General features: G+C 40.1%; 2 protein-coding genes across 7 annotated transcripts in view; one reads left to right on the top strand and one right to left on the bottom strand.

Annotated features, from left to right (window-relative positions):
• Positions 1-6: 6 nt before the first annotated feature.
• Positions 7-11,226, bottom strand: LOC130580656 (uncharacterized). Its single transcript, XM_057378288.1, has 8 exons — positions 10,678-11,226; positions 8,830-8,916; positions 8,395-8,628; positions 7,098-7,120; positions 6,089-6,234; positions 5,453-5,544; positions 5,266-5,361; positions 7-4,214 (listed from the first exon to the last, which is right to left on the bottom strand). Exons 1-8 carry the CDS (start codon positions 11,224-11,226, stop codon positions 2,454-2,456), a joined length of 2,988 nt encoding a protein of 995 aa, XP_057234271.1. The 3' UTR covers positions 7-2,453.
• Positions 11,227-11,248: 22 nt separating this feature from the next.
• SPOCK3 (SPARC (osteonectin), cwcv and kazal like domains proteoglycan 3) overlaps positions 11,249-12,628 on the top strand; it is a 327,128-nt gene continuing 325,748 nt past the window's right edge. For 3 of the 6 annotated variants that reach the window (XR_008966143.1, XM_057378291.1, XM_057378290.1), the window contains exon 1: positions 11,249-11,458. The gene's annotated coding sequence lies outside the window, so the exon portion shown is untranslated. The other 3 variants (XM_057378292.1, XM_057378294.1, XM_057378293.1) reach the window with 3 other exon arrangements.

The raw sequence follows: 12,628 nt of genomic DNA on the forward strand, positions 1-12,628 counted from the left end.
TTTTCAGAATTATTTTCAGGCAAATGCTACAGTTTAACACAGCCTTTTCATCTACCTGTCATCTGAAAATACGTACACACATTGCTAAGTTTAGATACTCTAGGAAGGCTTTGACAACAGTCTTCATTGTCACACAGAATTTTATGATGATAACCAAGATGCTGATACAAGTTATTTTCCACAGATAATAAGCAAAACATGCAGTAAGAACAACTCTGAATCCCATTTCTTTGAATTAGCTCTGGTGTTCATCCAAAATCACTGACTGTCCTGCTTCCAGMCAGGACAGAGTTAGTAGCCAGGAAGAGGCATGCCTAGGACGAGAGGTTATTCTGTACCATCTCACATAATTTTCAGGAAACTGGGAAGGACTCCCTTCTAGGTCAGCGTAGTATGGCCAAGGCAGTGGGGCGAGTATCTCTTTGTTGGGGGTTTCTGTGCAAATCTTACTTGCCCTGTAAAACCTTAATGCTGAGCTATAACATGGCACAACTATGACTGAAAAGCAGTCCTAGGACTGTAGCAAACCCCCCATTTCTACTTTCAAAACCAGTGCATCATAGTCTATTTGCTTTATGATTCTAGGATGGTATCTTTTCACAAAAAGACAAAGTATCTGCATGAAAGTTTATCAAGCTCTCATGAAACAAGAGAAATGAATAGAAGACACGTTGAAAATAAGTAAGTTTAAGAAACTTTTTATGGTTTCTGATTAACCCTAGTTCATTAAGTTTTTTTTGTCGCTGTAGAAGAAAACTAACATTTTCTACAACTTTCTCGCAATTAATTGTACAGGTGCCTTATTAAAATTGTTCAATTTCTCTCACTTTTATTACTGAGACCAACCTCCACCTGTGATACTCTTGGCCATTAGCATCTCACTCAGCCTTTGTCTTCCAGTGATTTGAATCAATATTAACATTTCTCTCCTACACATGCAGAACATGACAAGAATGTCTACAGATAACAGCAGAAAAAAATCTCAGAGGAAAACTGAAATACAGTAAGATTTACGGGATGAACATCAAGAACTAAAAAAAATAACCATAAAGAGAATTTTCACCACCTTCCTTACTATAATGCAAACAGAGCAGTAATATTAAGTATTACAAATACTAGAAACTATTTTTTCARCACATTTAATAAAGGAATGCACTGTGACAGAAAAGTTAAGGCCGAGAATCGAACACAAAATTAGGTCAACATTTCCTAAACTAAGAATAGTTTCTAAGTATTATGTCACAGTAAGTATATCTGCAAGTATTGCAGAGATTTAAGTAATATTTTTCTTACAGCCTTACAGAGCTAATTAGCAGATTATTCATTTTTCTAGTTGCCAGTGAAAAATTCTGATGGAATATTAAACATTCTGCATTTTGATTTAATACTTGCCAGTTGACATATTTATCTAATACTGAATKAATTTCTTTAAAATCAGCATCAGCTTTTGCTGAAGAGTGAACAGTAAACAAAACAGCTTTATTTTAAAATAGTACTACTGTCTGTGTATTCCACTAAAACACAGTTGTCCCTTGGATCCAACAAAATGGCCAGCAAAGTAGAAAAGAGTCTTCTTATCCTTACTTTGTATACTGTTTTACAGACTAAAAATTGCATGAGTTCTAAATCATTAACACATAGAGTGAGGAGTACTGTTTTCATTTCTTCTTGTCATTACACACAGATTTTAAAAGAAAATTTGTATTTTGAGAGCTAGATTCTCCAAAAGCTTTCATTAAAACAGCAAGTTAATATCTGACCAAGTATTCCCAAACTTTGAACTTGCCAAAAAGAACTGAAATTTAATTGTGATGTTTCTTTTTACTGAAGGCAGCATTTCAGAAGTGTAGCTGACACCCTTCTGCAGTGTATAACAAGAACACTGATGGAGTACTTCAGTTCCAAAAGTATGAGAGGAGTTATTGAAAATGRCGCTAGAACTTGCACCTTCAATATACATTAAACACATCACAGAAAAAGAAACAGCCAAATGAAGACAGGCAAAACTATATCCAGCAATGCCTTCAATATTCTTTACTTTCATTGCAACTCTCTTTCCTCCCTGCCTGAGATGAATGCTCTTGCACCATTTAAGTGCAAGTGCTGCTGTACCCAGACAGTGATTTACTGTCTCCTGCTATTGAGGCTTCACCCAACCCACTTTCTGGGACACCTCAGTTCTCCAACCCCAAACGTAACCCAGAAGATTTGCATTTTTGAAGATGCAGCAACTATGGCCATGCTTTGGTCTTGATCAGGACATTACATTTTTGGTCGTTCCTTGAGTTCGTGACTATACTATAAAAAAATCACTTCATTGCATTGTACTGCTCATAAGCAGTACATTTCCAACTCAGATACCTCAATTAGCAAGAATTGGGGGAAAGAACAGCTGTAAAATCACAAGTATCCCCACCTTTTAGTGCATTAAATAGAATTTATTTAATATCAGTTTAATTCCCTTTGCAGTCACTCTTCATATCTGATTTCCTTCTAGCAGACATATTATCTTCAGCAACAGAAAAATATTCCGATGCATGGCTGGTATCAGTAGAGACAGATGTTTGACTTGGCTCTTCAGTGTCAGAAGTGCTGTCTCTTAGCATTCCTCCTGTCTCATTTACTACAAGCACAGAACCTCCTAAAGATGGATCACTGCATGTGCCAGGAACAGAACAAGCTGTGTTCTGAAACTGTACAGGCTCAGGTTCACCTTTCCTTCTAGGACACACACAGTTGTTTTCAGCAACGGTTTCTTCATATTTTACCTTCTTTTCTTGTTTTGTTGCTGTAATGAGTTGAGTGGAAGGTGCATTCTCATATTCAATGGGAAGGACTCCTGAACATAAAGGCTGACAAGGAATGTTATCATCACCAAGCCTTTCTGCCCTTTCAATGTTTTTAGATGAATTCATAGGCAAGCGTGAGCCTTCACATTTTTGATAACTCTGAAAAGAAACAGAYTCAGCACACTCTGAAGATACAGGCTTCCCTAGATTTAGAAATGTTTTGTCAGGAGATTTCATCTTCTCCTTTCCCATYTTTTCTGTTCTGTTTCCAGAAAAAAACACAGAAGAAGTCAGCATACCTCCAAATGAAAACACTGGTGAAGGCAATGAAAAGTTACTTTTGAAGGAAAATGCACAATTACTGTTTAGAACAGGGGACTTGGATACACAATTACCCCCAGCTGTAGAGTTAGGTGCTGAAGCACTGCAAGCTACAGTTGTGCTGGATTCTGAGGCGTGAGGTTTTTGTTCCCCTAAGACAGATGGTTTCTGTGTACTATATCCTGCAGGTTCCTTTGCACAAAGTGTTTTTTCTGTCATGTGAGACAATGTTTTTTTGTCAGATGGCTTCTCAGATTGGTTAGAAAATGAGGATGATGGTAAAACCTTAGATGAAGTGCTGGCTTTGGATCCTGCAAACCAATCTCTTTCTGAATTGCCAAAGGGAAACAAAATGTGTGGTTTCTCACTTTCTGTTGAGTTTAAATTAGGACTGGTTGAATCATTGCAAACATTTTTGGTTTCAGAACCATGTTTATCCTGGTTATTGGTTTTATCCACCTTATCACATGTCCCTAAATAAAACTGAGGAAAAGCACATTTCTTGTCTTGCTTTTTAATGGAAAATGTACCTTTATCTTTACTGAATCTTGGTAATGAGTTGTTAGATGCACTGAAGGTAAAAGGCACACCTGAAGGTCTCTCTGCAGAAACATCCACAGATTCTGAATTTGAAACAGTAACAGCCCCTGTTGCTCCTGGTTTTAAATCSAAAGTGGTGCTAGAATTAGAATCCATTTCGTTGGAAACACTAACTGATGATGTCTGTCTTGGCAATTTTTCTTTAATTGACAGGTCTGGAGAGTTTTCTGACRGGGCTGGAGCGGATACTTCCTGTGCACTTCCTTCATGAAATAATTTTAAGTCACCATTCATTTCAGAAAACATTGTATTTGTGGATGGGACACTGAGAGCACTGATTCCAGAAAAGTTTCTTTTCTCAAAGCCACCAGCTCGTCGCAGGGTTCCCATTTTTATTCTTTCTGTGTTATTTGCTTTGGTAGGTGAAGATAAAAAAGAAGTTCCTGAGGACTTCTTGGAGGCCTCAGAAGTTACAAATTTATACTTCTTATTTGCAGGGAAATTTTGAGTCTTAAACACACTGGGGAGCTTCTGAAGTTCCATATAATATTTGTAACGTAATTCCTACAATTACAGMAAAAAAAATCCATTATTTAAAGCAGCATTTCTGGATTCAGAGGTTATAAAACTGACATATGACTAAGACTGAAGAAAAGTTTTCATATATTCTAGAGCATTTGTAATGTRTTTTTCCTTTTCTACTGGAAGGCAACAGAACACAAGTCATTACAGAAAAACGTTCTTCAAAGGCCATTGAACAACATACACAGAACCCTGATGACAAAGGAGGTTTTGAAAGAGAAGGCTCTATCAAAACCAGAAATAGATATTAAGCAACAAATTCTCAAATAAATTCTCATGAAAAATAACCATCTGAAATTAAGCTCAGTGGTGAGGTTTTTGTTTGGGTTGTTTTTGTTCCTACGTATAACTGCATTCTTAATGGCAATAGAAAACAGGTATTTTCCAAAACAATACAGAAAAAAAAAATCTATATTAGAAGGACCGAAGCAACTTTTTAATTAATTATACTGCTGAGTAATTAATTATACCACTGAGTGGTAGTCTCAGAACATATATGTGATTCACTACCAGCCATGCCTCACTAACTAACTAGACTCATTCTGTACAGAACAATACTCAGCCACACCAATGGATCTGCTAGTAAGTAAAAGAAAATCTAGTTGTATAACTACAAAATTTGAAATGAAACAACAAAAGAGATTGGATTCAGTTTCATGTCAAATTATTTTATGTGGTCTTTAAGATGGAACTCTAGTATATCTAGATAACAGAATACAAGCAGATGACTTCCTCTTGAAATAGACATGAGGGAAGTTTAATTGGATTAGAAAGCTACAGATGTGAGTCCAAAAGCCACACTAAATATAAAAGTATTTGAAGTCAGCAGTAAGATTAAGCTTCAGCTTTCTGAAGAAAAAAAAAAAAAAGTAAGATTCTGACAGTTTTAATACCTAGTCAGATTTCATTCTAGAATTGGAAGGGTAACTTTTTGCTAAGGAAACTGAAAAAAAAATTTTTTAAAGCTTATTTAGCAGGTTGCATCATAACAAAAAGTAACTTAGCCATACTTACAACAGATGCTCAATCATACCTCATGACTCATATTTTGAAATGCTGACATTTCTGATATTGACATAAAGCGAGTAGGGATCCTGCTACCGTCTGCTTCATCCTGTCCTGCTACAGGCTGAAAAATATTTTGCAGCAGACATTATATTTCATTTTGGTAAGCCAAAATAGTACCAACCATGTTGTAGATCATATAGCCAATAACTTACAAGAAATTTGTTGGGTATATTCTTCTGATCCTGCCACTGCTTTAAGATATCTTTAAATGGAGTTGAGCTCTCATTTCCTTCATAAGGCAGATCTATTAGAAAGAGCACAAAAATAGTGATGGAGATCCTTTCCCCTGTTTTCCATATTAAATATGGAAAACATTGAAAGGTTCCTGTGTACCTAAACAGATTCCACTTAAGAACAAAATTACAGTGCCCTAAGTGAGACCCTAGCCCTTGTTTAAGTTTTTTGCTATAAAGCAAGAAGCCTKTGTAACACATTTTTTAAATGCAGGAGATGCCTGCCCTGACAGAAAATGTAACACCTCCTGCTGTGAGGTAAAGGCACTAAATATGAGCATAGGCAACATTCGCATGACATTACAAGAAACACTCATCTAGTTCAGCAACAGCGCTGTTGGTCGGATATTGTACCCAGATTCCAAAAATATAGCCCAGGAGCTTCCTAGAGAAAGCACATTCATAAAACACATTTAAAAACCCTCAATGAAATAATTCATTTAATTTGCTTGGATGCTTTCTTGCATGTGTTTGCCATGCAGATTGTTTATTAGCAATTGGTTCCACAAGTTCCAGGTTTCTGGACTTCCCAAATCTTAAGTCCTTTTTCCCTACCTTTAACAATGCCTGCATTAGCAGTTGTTAACTCCAATGTTAAAATTTCATTAATCACAGGTTTGATATCTATCTTCTTTGGCATATACACTGGTGGTTTTTCCCAGCTGGATGCTATATTCATCACATCAAGCTGAGTTTTCATTCTAGAAAAGGAAAAAAACCAAACAACCCAAACTGAACCAACTTAAACATTTCTCTACATGCTTACAAGATAGCTAAATTWTACCTGTCTAATATATATTAAAAAAATTATTAAGAAATCACTAGGAAGAAGGAATCAGAAAATTATGTCTTCAATAAAATGTCAGGTTCTCTAGATTTTTTTTTTAAACTTATTCACTTGAATTAGGTTTCATACTCAATGAAAACTGCAAGATGTAGTACTGGTAGGTTAGCAAAAAATGACTCTTCAGCACCTTCCTTAGTGGACATTGCCCAAATCTAAATTATACTCCTTCTTCAGATAGCATTGCTAATGTTAGTCCGAAACATAATGCATTTTAAAGAACTAAATTTCCAACATTCTTTCTTAAATGCAGGTTAAATGCTCAAAGAAATTAAATTAAGAAACCTTACAAGAAACTACAGGATATGTGCACTACAAACATAAAGATACTGCAGAATATCCACACACACTCTTACACTGAAAGATTTCTGTAAAAGCTTCAGCATGCTTCAGTGTTCAAGTTTAAGTAAGACATCTGAAAATAACCAATCGCCAGGTATTAATGAATTTCTATATTCACTTTTTATAAAGTAAGGGAGATAATGAAAAAGCTTGATTAGGTCTGATCCCAGATAGTATATCRCTCAAATTCTTGACACATTGCCTAAAATTTGGAATATCAGGCATCCAAAAATCTGAAAGTATTATAACCTTTAATTACTCAATACTATTTTAATTTTAAATTGCTTATCTTATCCAATGTAGCTATTTTTTGAAAGTTTTTAATCTTAAAAATCTAAAAGAACACTAGGGAACTAATTAAACATGAAAAAAATATACCTTGTATTCAAGCCACAGGCAACCTATAAATAAAACAAGAATTTGTAAGATATGAGCTTTTCTCTAACTGTCAGAAAGTTATTGCTTTATCAAAATACTTGAGACAGTATTGACAAAGTCCGTTTTAATTGCACAGAACTATACAAAATAAACCTGTTAACATTAAAAAAAACAACCAACCAAAAAACCCCAACCCAAAAAAGTATGTCTGTGACAATGATTTATCCTGTAATATTTTGTGATAAAGACAAAAAGAACTCAGAGACAAATGAAGGCACTCAAATCATCGCCCATATGGTCACCTAATCAATTTCTGAAGTTCAGATATTTGTAAACATTCAAATGAAGGACTATTCTGTATTTCTTGAAAAGAATCTTCTGTGTGCTCTTGATATGCTATTAAAAAAGCTGTCTTTTAGTTTTAAATCAGGCAGATCATGGTGGTAAGAAGTGTAGTGCACTGCACTGTAGTCAAGTGAGACTTCCCAAAGAACATGTAATGAAAAGTAAAAAGCCTGACTGGATTAGAGCKGCTTCCCTAAAAAAACTGGTAATCTCACTGTACTGGATCTTTACACAACAAAAAAAAATGTACTGTTATGGAGAACTGGGCAGGGGGAGGGGCTAAGTTAAAGGGAAAGAAAACAAATAGCAGGAAGTACATGAACAGGAAGAATGGGAGGAAAAAGATGAGGAGGGTAAGAAGGAACCAAAGGTGAAAGTGGAGGAAGAACAAAAGGCAAAGGAGAAACAGAAGGAACAGGCAGAGTATGAAGTAAACCAGGAGACATAAGAGGAAGAAGATGAAAATGGGATGGGGAACAACAAGAGGGGGAGGAACAACAGGAAGAAAAGGAGGAAGTTAAAAGATGTGGAAGTGATTAGTAACATACTAATCACTGGAGTCACAAAACTTCTTCCAAAAGTGGGAGCTCCTTTTACTTCAAGTAAAAGTTAAATTTTCCTTAATTAGTTGTTACCACACAGTCAAACTCTATACTTCCTTAGCTTTCCATTTATTTACAGGCAGCAAAAAGACCCACTGCAGAAATCAGAAATACATTGTTTCTTAGGAAAGCATACARTAAGTCATTGATAAGCTGCAAATAAATCTTCTTAAAATTTTTCTAAAAATGAAAAACATTGTTTAAAAAAAATATGAAGTGTTAACTAATTGTACTCTGCATTACTCATTGGYTGACTTTGTTTTTCCTGATCAATCACAATCAAAATCTGCCATATAGCAGGCTCTATCTGAGTTCTTTATACAACTTATATCAAARCAAAAGGCAATCACCTCCAGGAAACACTGAGGATCACACTCATGGACAAGCTTTTCACAATCCTTCAAAAAATTTTCAATGGTCTTCTTGTGAGTTTCTTTCATTTTCTTCCAAATCTGAAACTCTTCTTCTTTTTTAACTCTTTGACTTTCAACATCTTCTAGTAACTGCTGYTTTTTCATTTCTAGAGTTTTGAAAACTTCTCCAAATTTCAGCTCAATTATCTCCATATCATTTTTCAGCATTACCTAGAAGCATGAGAACATAAGAACATATGTAGATGCAATAGCAATGTTCACACTGAGTCACTTCTCTAAGTAAGCTCAGATCATGTCTTTGCCTTAAGGAGCACCTGTATGCTCCAGGTTGTGATTAAACTACCATGAGAAGAGAAAAAAAGACACACACACACACACACACACATATAACATCCAGCATCTGTAACTCACATCTATATCATTCGGTCGTTTTGAGATCTCATTCTCCAGCTTCTCATTTATCATTCTCATTTGTTTCAGAGTGCTAAAGAAGGTTAACTGCAAGACAATTGAAACACTTATTTCAACTTTATCCATGCCATAAAATAAATATGTTTCAGTGCTTATCTAGAATCAGATCAAGACAGACAAGGAGCTACTGGAGATGGTAGAGTGGAGGGCCACAAGGATGATCAGAGGTCTGGAGCATCTCTTTTACACGGARAAACTGCAGGAGCTGGGCCTGTTTAGTCTGGAGAAGACTGAAAGAGGATCTCATGAACACATACAAATATCTCACAGGTGGGCCAAAAGGAGGGTGCCAGGCTCTTTCCAGTGGTTCCCAGGAACACAACAAAGAGCAGTGGCCATATGCTAACCACAAGAAGTTTCACCTCAACATGGGGTAGAACTTTTTTACATTGAGCGTGGAAGASCACTGGAACAGGCTGTCCACGGAGGCTGTAGAGTCTACTCTCTGGAAACATTCAAACCCCACCTGGACACATTCCTGCGTCACCTGCTCTAGGTGACCCTGCCTTGGCAAGGGGGTTGGACTCGGTGATCTCCAGAGGTTCCTTCCAACCCCATCAATTCTGTGATATTCTGTACAAAATAGTAAAAAAGCTTGTGATTCAAAACATCCCTTAATAACATTTAATGATTTCCTGGATCAGTACACAAACTTTATTCTGGTGTTTCCCATTAGGCTCACCTACAATGCATAATGATAGAATGACTATAGTTAAACCACTGTTTTCCTTAGGCTTTTTTTTAACCTTTCCTCTCATATATACCTATCACAATATAAGTTTTAATGCTGTTATTCCAGTTTAGACAAAACCTGTGTGATATTAACTTTTTCTTTTTCACATTGCTAAAATAGAAAGCTGCTCATAATCAAGATATTTCTGTTGGGGTTTAAACTAGTATTATCAGTGAGTTTTCCTCCTTTATCTCTACAGTATCACTACATTATGTAGTATGTCTAGTGCACAGGCTGTTTTCCTCTGGTTTCCCAAGTGACACACAATTGGTGATGGGAGAGGCAGGAGGAAAATCAGTGCAAAAGCAACTTTTGTCTTAAAGAATAGTCAGTGCTGTATTTAAATTTTTATACTTGTACTTTTCATCACTGTCCTGCATTTCAATTACTTCACAACAGACCTGCCACCCTGCACCCAATTTGCACAGGATATGAAAAGCTTATTCTATCCAAATAGTCACTACTTGGTTAAAAATCACAACTTCTACAGCCAGCCAAGAAACCATTATGGCAGGCAGTTGCTTTCTTATGCAAACTGGAAGGTATCTTGTTTTAACATTTATTATTACTCGCCCAAACTATCTCTCCCTAAATATGCAATTATCTATGACCCAAATTACCTATGGCTGTTCAGAAAGCCTATAAACAAAACATCTGTGGGTGGTTTTTTTGACTTGTTAGATCTTCCTGAATTTGGAAAAACAACAACAAAAAACCAAACACCAATCTCCCCTCCGSTCCCTCATCAAACCAAAAAAAATCCGACAACACCCAAAACTCAGCTGTCCAGGTCTTTCGGTAAACTAGGTTCAGATTTATTGCTACTGTAATTCTGCCAGGTCCCGTGTGCGTTGGATGCAGCCTGACGACATGAGGGGAAGGCACACCCCGGCAGGCCACAAGCAACTCCTGACTGCCCCAAAGCAGCAAGATATCTGCCYCTCTCCCGTCTACTACGCTGCGGTTTCTCCTGCGTTTCTGAGTAAAAGCAACCCGTGCCCGGTGGGATCTCCAGTGGACAGCCCGACCTCCCAGCCAGGCCCCTGGCGCCTTACTTTTTCCTCCTGGTACACCGTGTCTATGAGGTTGACAGAGTGGAAGATGCCCTGATGCTCCTCGGAGACGCATTGCCCGCACCCCGCCTGCCGGCACATGCGGCAGTAGAGCTGCACCGGCCGGCTCGGGTGTTTCTGGCAGCTTCCCCCGAACGCCGGCGGGGAGAGCAGGTCGGACCCCGGCTTCAGCCCCGACGCCACCTCCCCGGTCGCGGCGGCGCCCGCCGCGCCGGACCGGTAGAGCTTGACCACCTCCGCCAGGGTGGTGTTGACGGGCAGGGCGGCGACTCCGCCGCGGGGCAGCAGGCACAGCTTCCTGCACAGCGGACACGGCACCCGGGCGCAGGGCGGGCCCGGGACCGGCCCCGGCGCCCCGCGGCCGAGTCGGGCCTGCCCCGGGCTCCGCTGCAGCTGCCGCAGGCGGGCGGCCTCGGCCGAGGCCAGGCACTCCAGCACGCAGCCCCGGCAGAAGTTGTGCGAGCACAGCGGCAGCGTCACCGGCTCCTCCAACAGCGACAGGCACACGGCACACGTCAGGCTCGCCTCCATCGGCGGCGGCGAGGAGACGAGCGGCCGCCGCTCCTGCTGCTGCTGCTCCGGGCCCAGCTCGTCCGGCTGCCTCTCCGCTTCCAGCTCTAGGGCACCGGGGGCCTRCGGCCGGGCTGCCACCAACAACACGAACGCCACGCTCCAAGCGCCACTTCCAGCCGTCAACTTCCCAAGAAGTGGCGCCCGGCTGCTGGGGGCGGGGCGAGAAGAGGCGCATCGGCGATAGGCGGAGGTAAGAGATTGACGTCGTCTTTGTCCAGTAAAAACAGGAGAGGCCATGGGGGTGGGGCCCAGCACCTCGGGACCCGCCTCCTGCCTGGCGTTGGCGTGAGAGCGGCCCCGCGGCCCGTCGGGTCCTAGCGCCGCCGCTGCCATTTTGTGACGGGCTCTGCGCGGAGCTCTCGCCTCGGGTATTGTGGCAGGAGCTTAGGACCGTGTTCTGTGGGAACCAGTTGGGTCCGCAGCTCATTTACAGTTGAGAGAAGTGTCGTTGTTCCTTTCTGCACATCTGTAGCGTTAAAACGAAGTGACTCCACAGTGCCGAGGTACGGGTGTTGGGAGCTACGTTCAGCTACAGTTACAAAATAACTTCGGTGAGAATTATGTTAATGTTGAGCAGCTGGGACAATGTTCAACTCATTCTCCCCTCCGCTCCCCCTCCCATTTATTTTTGTTCCCGAAGCCGTTTCTCCCAATGTTCTMGCTTAGCAGTTTCACTATTCACCCGAAGTGTTTGGAAATGAGTCAAACTCAAGAGAGGTTCGGAAGAAATTTTAAATTTATTATAAATATATTTGTAATACGAAGCCAGTATTTGCAAAGACGCCGGAAACGCTGTAATTAGTGTTATTTCCAGAGGCTGAGGGTAGAGACAGGTGCGAACGTCACAAAAGCAACCAYTAATTTGTACCTTTCTGTAGCAGTGCCTTGTTCAGTCACACGGAGCTGCACCTGCAGAAAGTGCCTCTCTAAAAACTATCTCCAAGGTCTGTGACCAGCTGGACACCTCGTGGCGGCGGGAGAAAAGCCACGGGCAGATATTTCAGTGAACATTACCACACTTTGCCTCGCTTCTCTCTATTTCCGTGAGAGGCTGACGGGAGGTACATTCGCACAGGCTGGGAATTYTCATGGATAGGCTGCCCTGAATAGACCCGGGTATTTAAAAATAGCGTCTGGATTTTCTGTGGGATGAGGACTCGAGGTCGGGTTTACCGCCTTTCCTCCTTGCGGTGGAAGCTGCTGTCACCAGATGCTGCCAGATTGTCCTTCAGCCTCACTTAGACGTGCAGCGTTACCCACTGGTAGTCAATTCCTGCATGATACCATCCTGGATATACCTCCATGATGTGAAGGTCAGTATTCAATTAATGATGAAAATGAAATAGGTTAAAATGGAATT

This window comes from Malurus melanocephalus, unplaced genomic scaffold, assembly GCF_030028575.1.
Source record: "Malurus melanocephalus ecotype Western Australia unplaced genomic scaffold, MMel_1.1 scaffold_352, whole genome shotgun sequence".
NCBI classification, from domain to species: Eukaryota; Metazoa; Chordata; class Aves; order Passeriformes; family Maluridae; genus Malurus; species Malurus melanocephalus.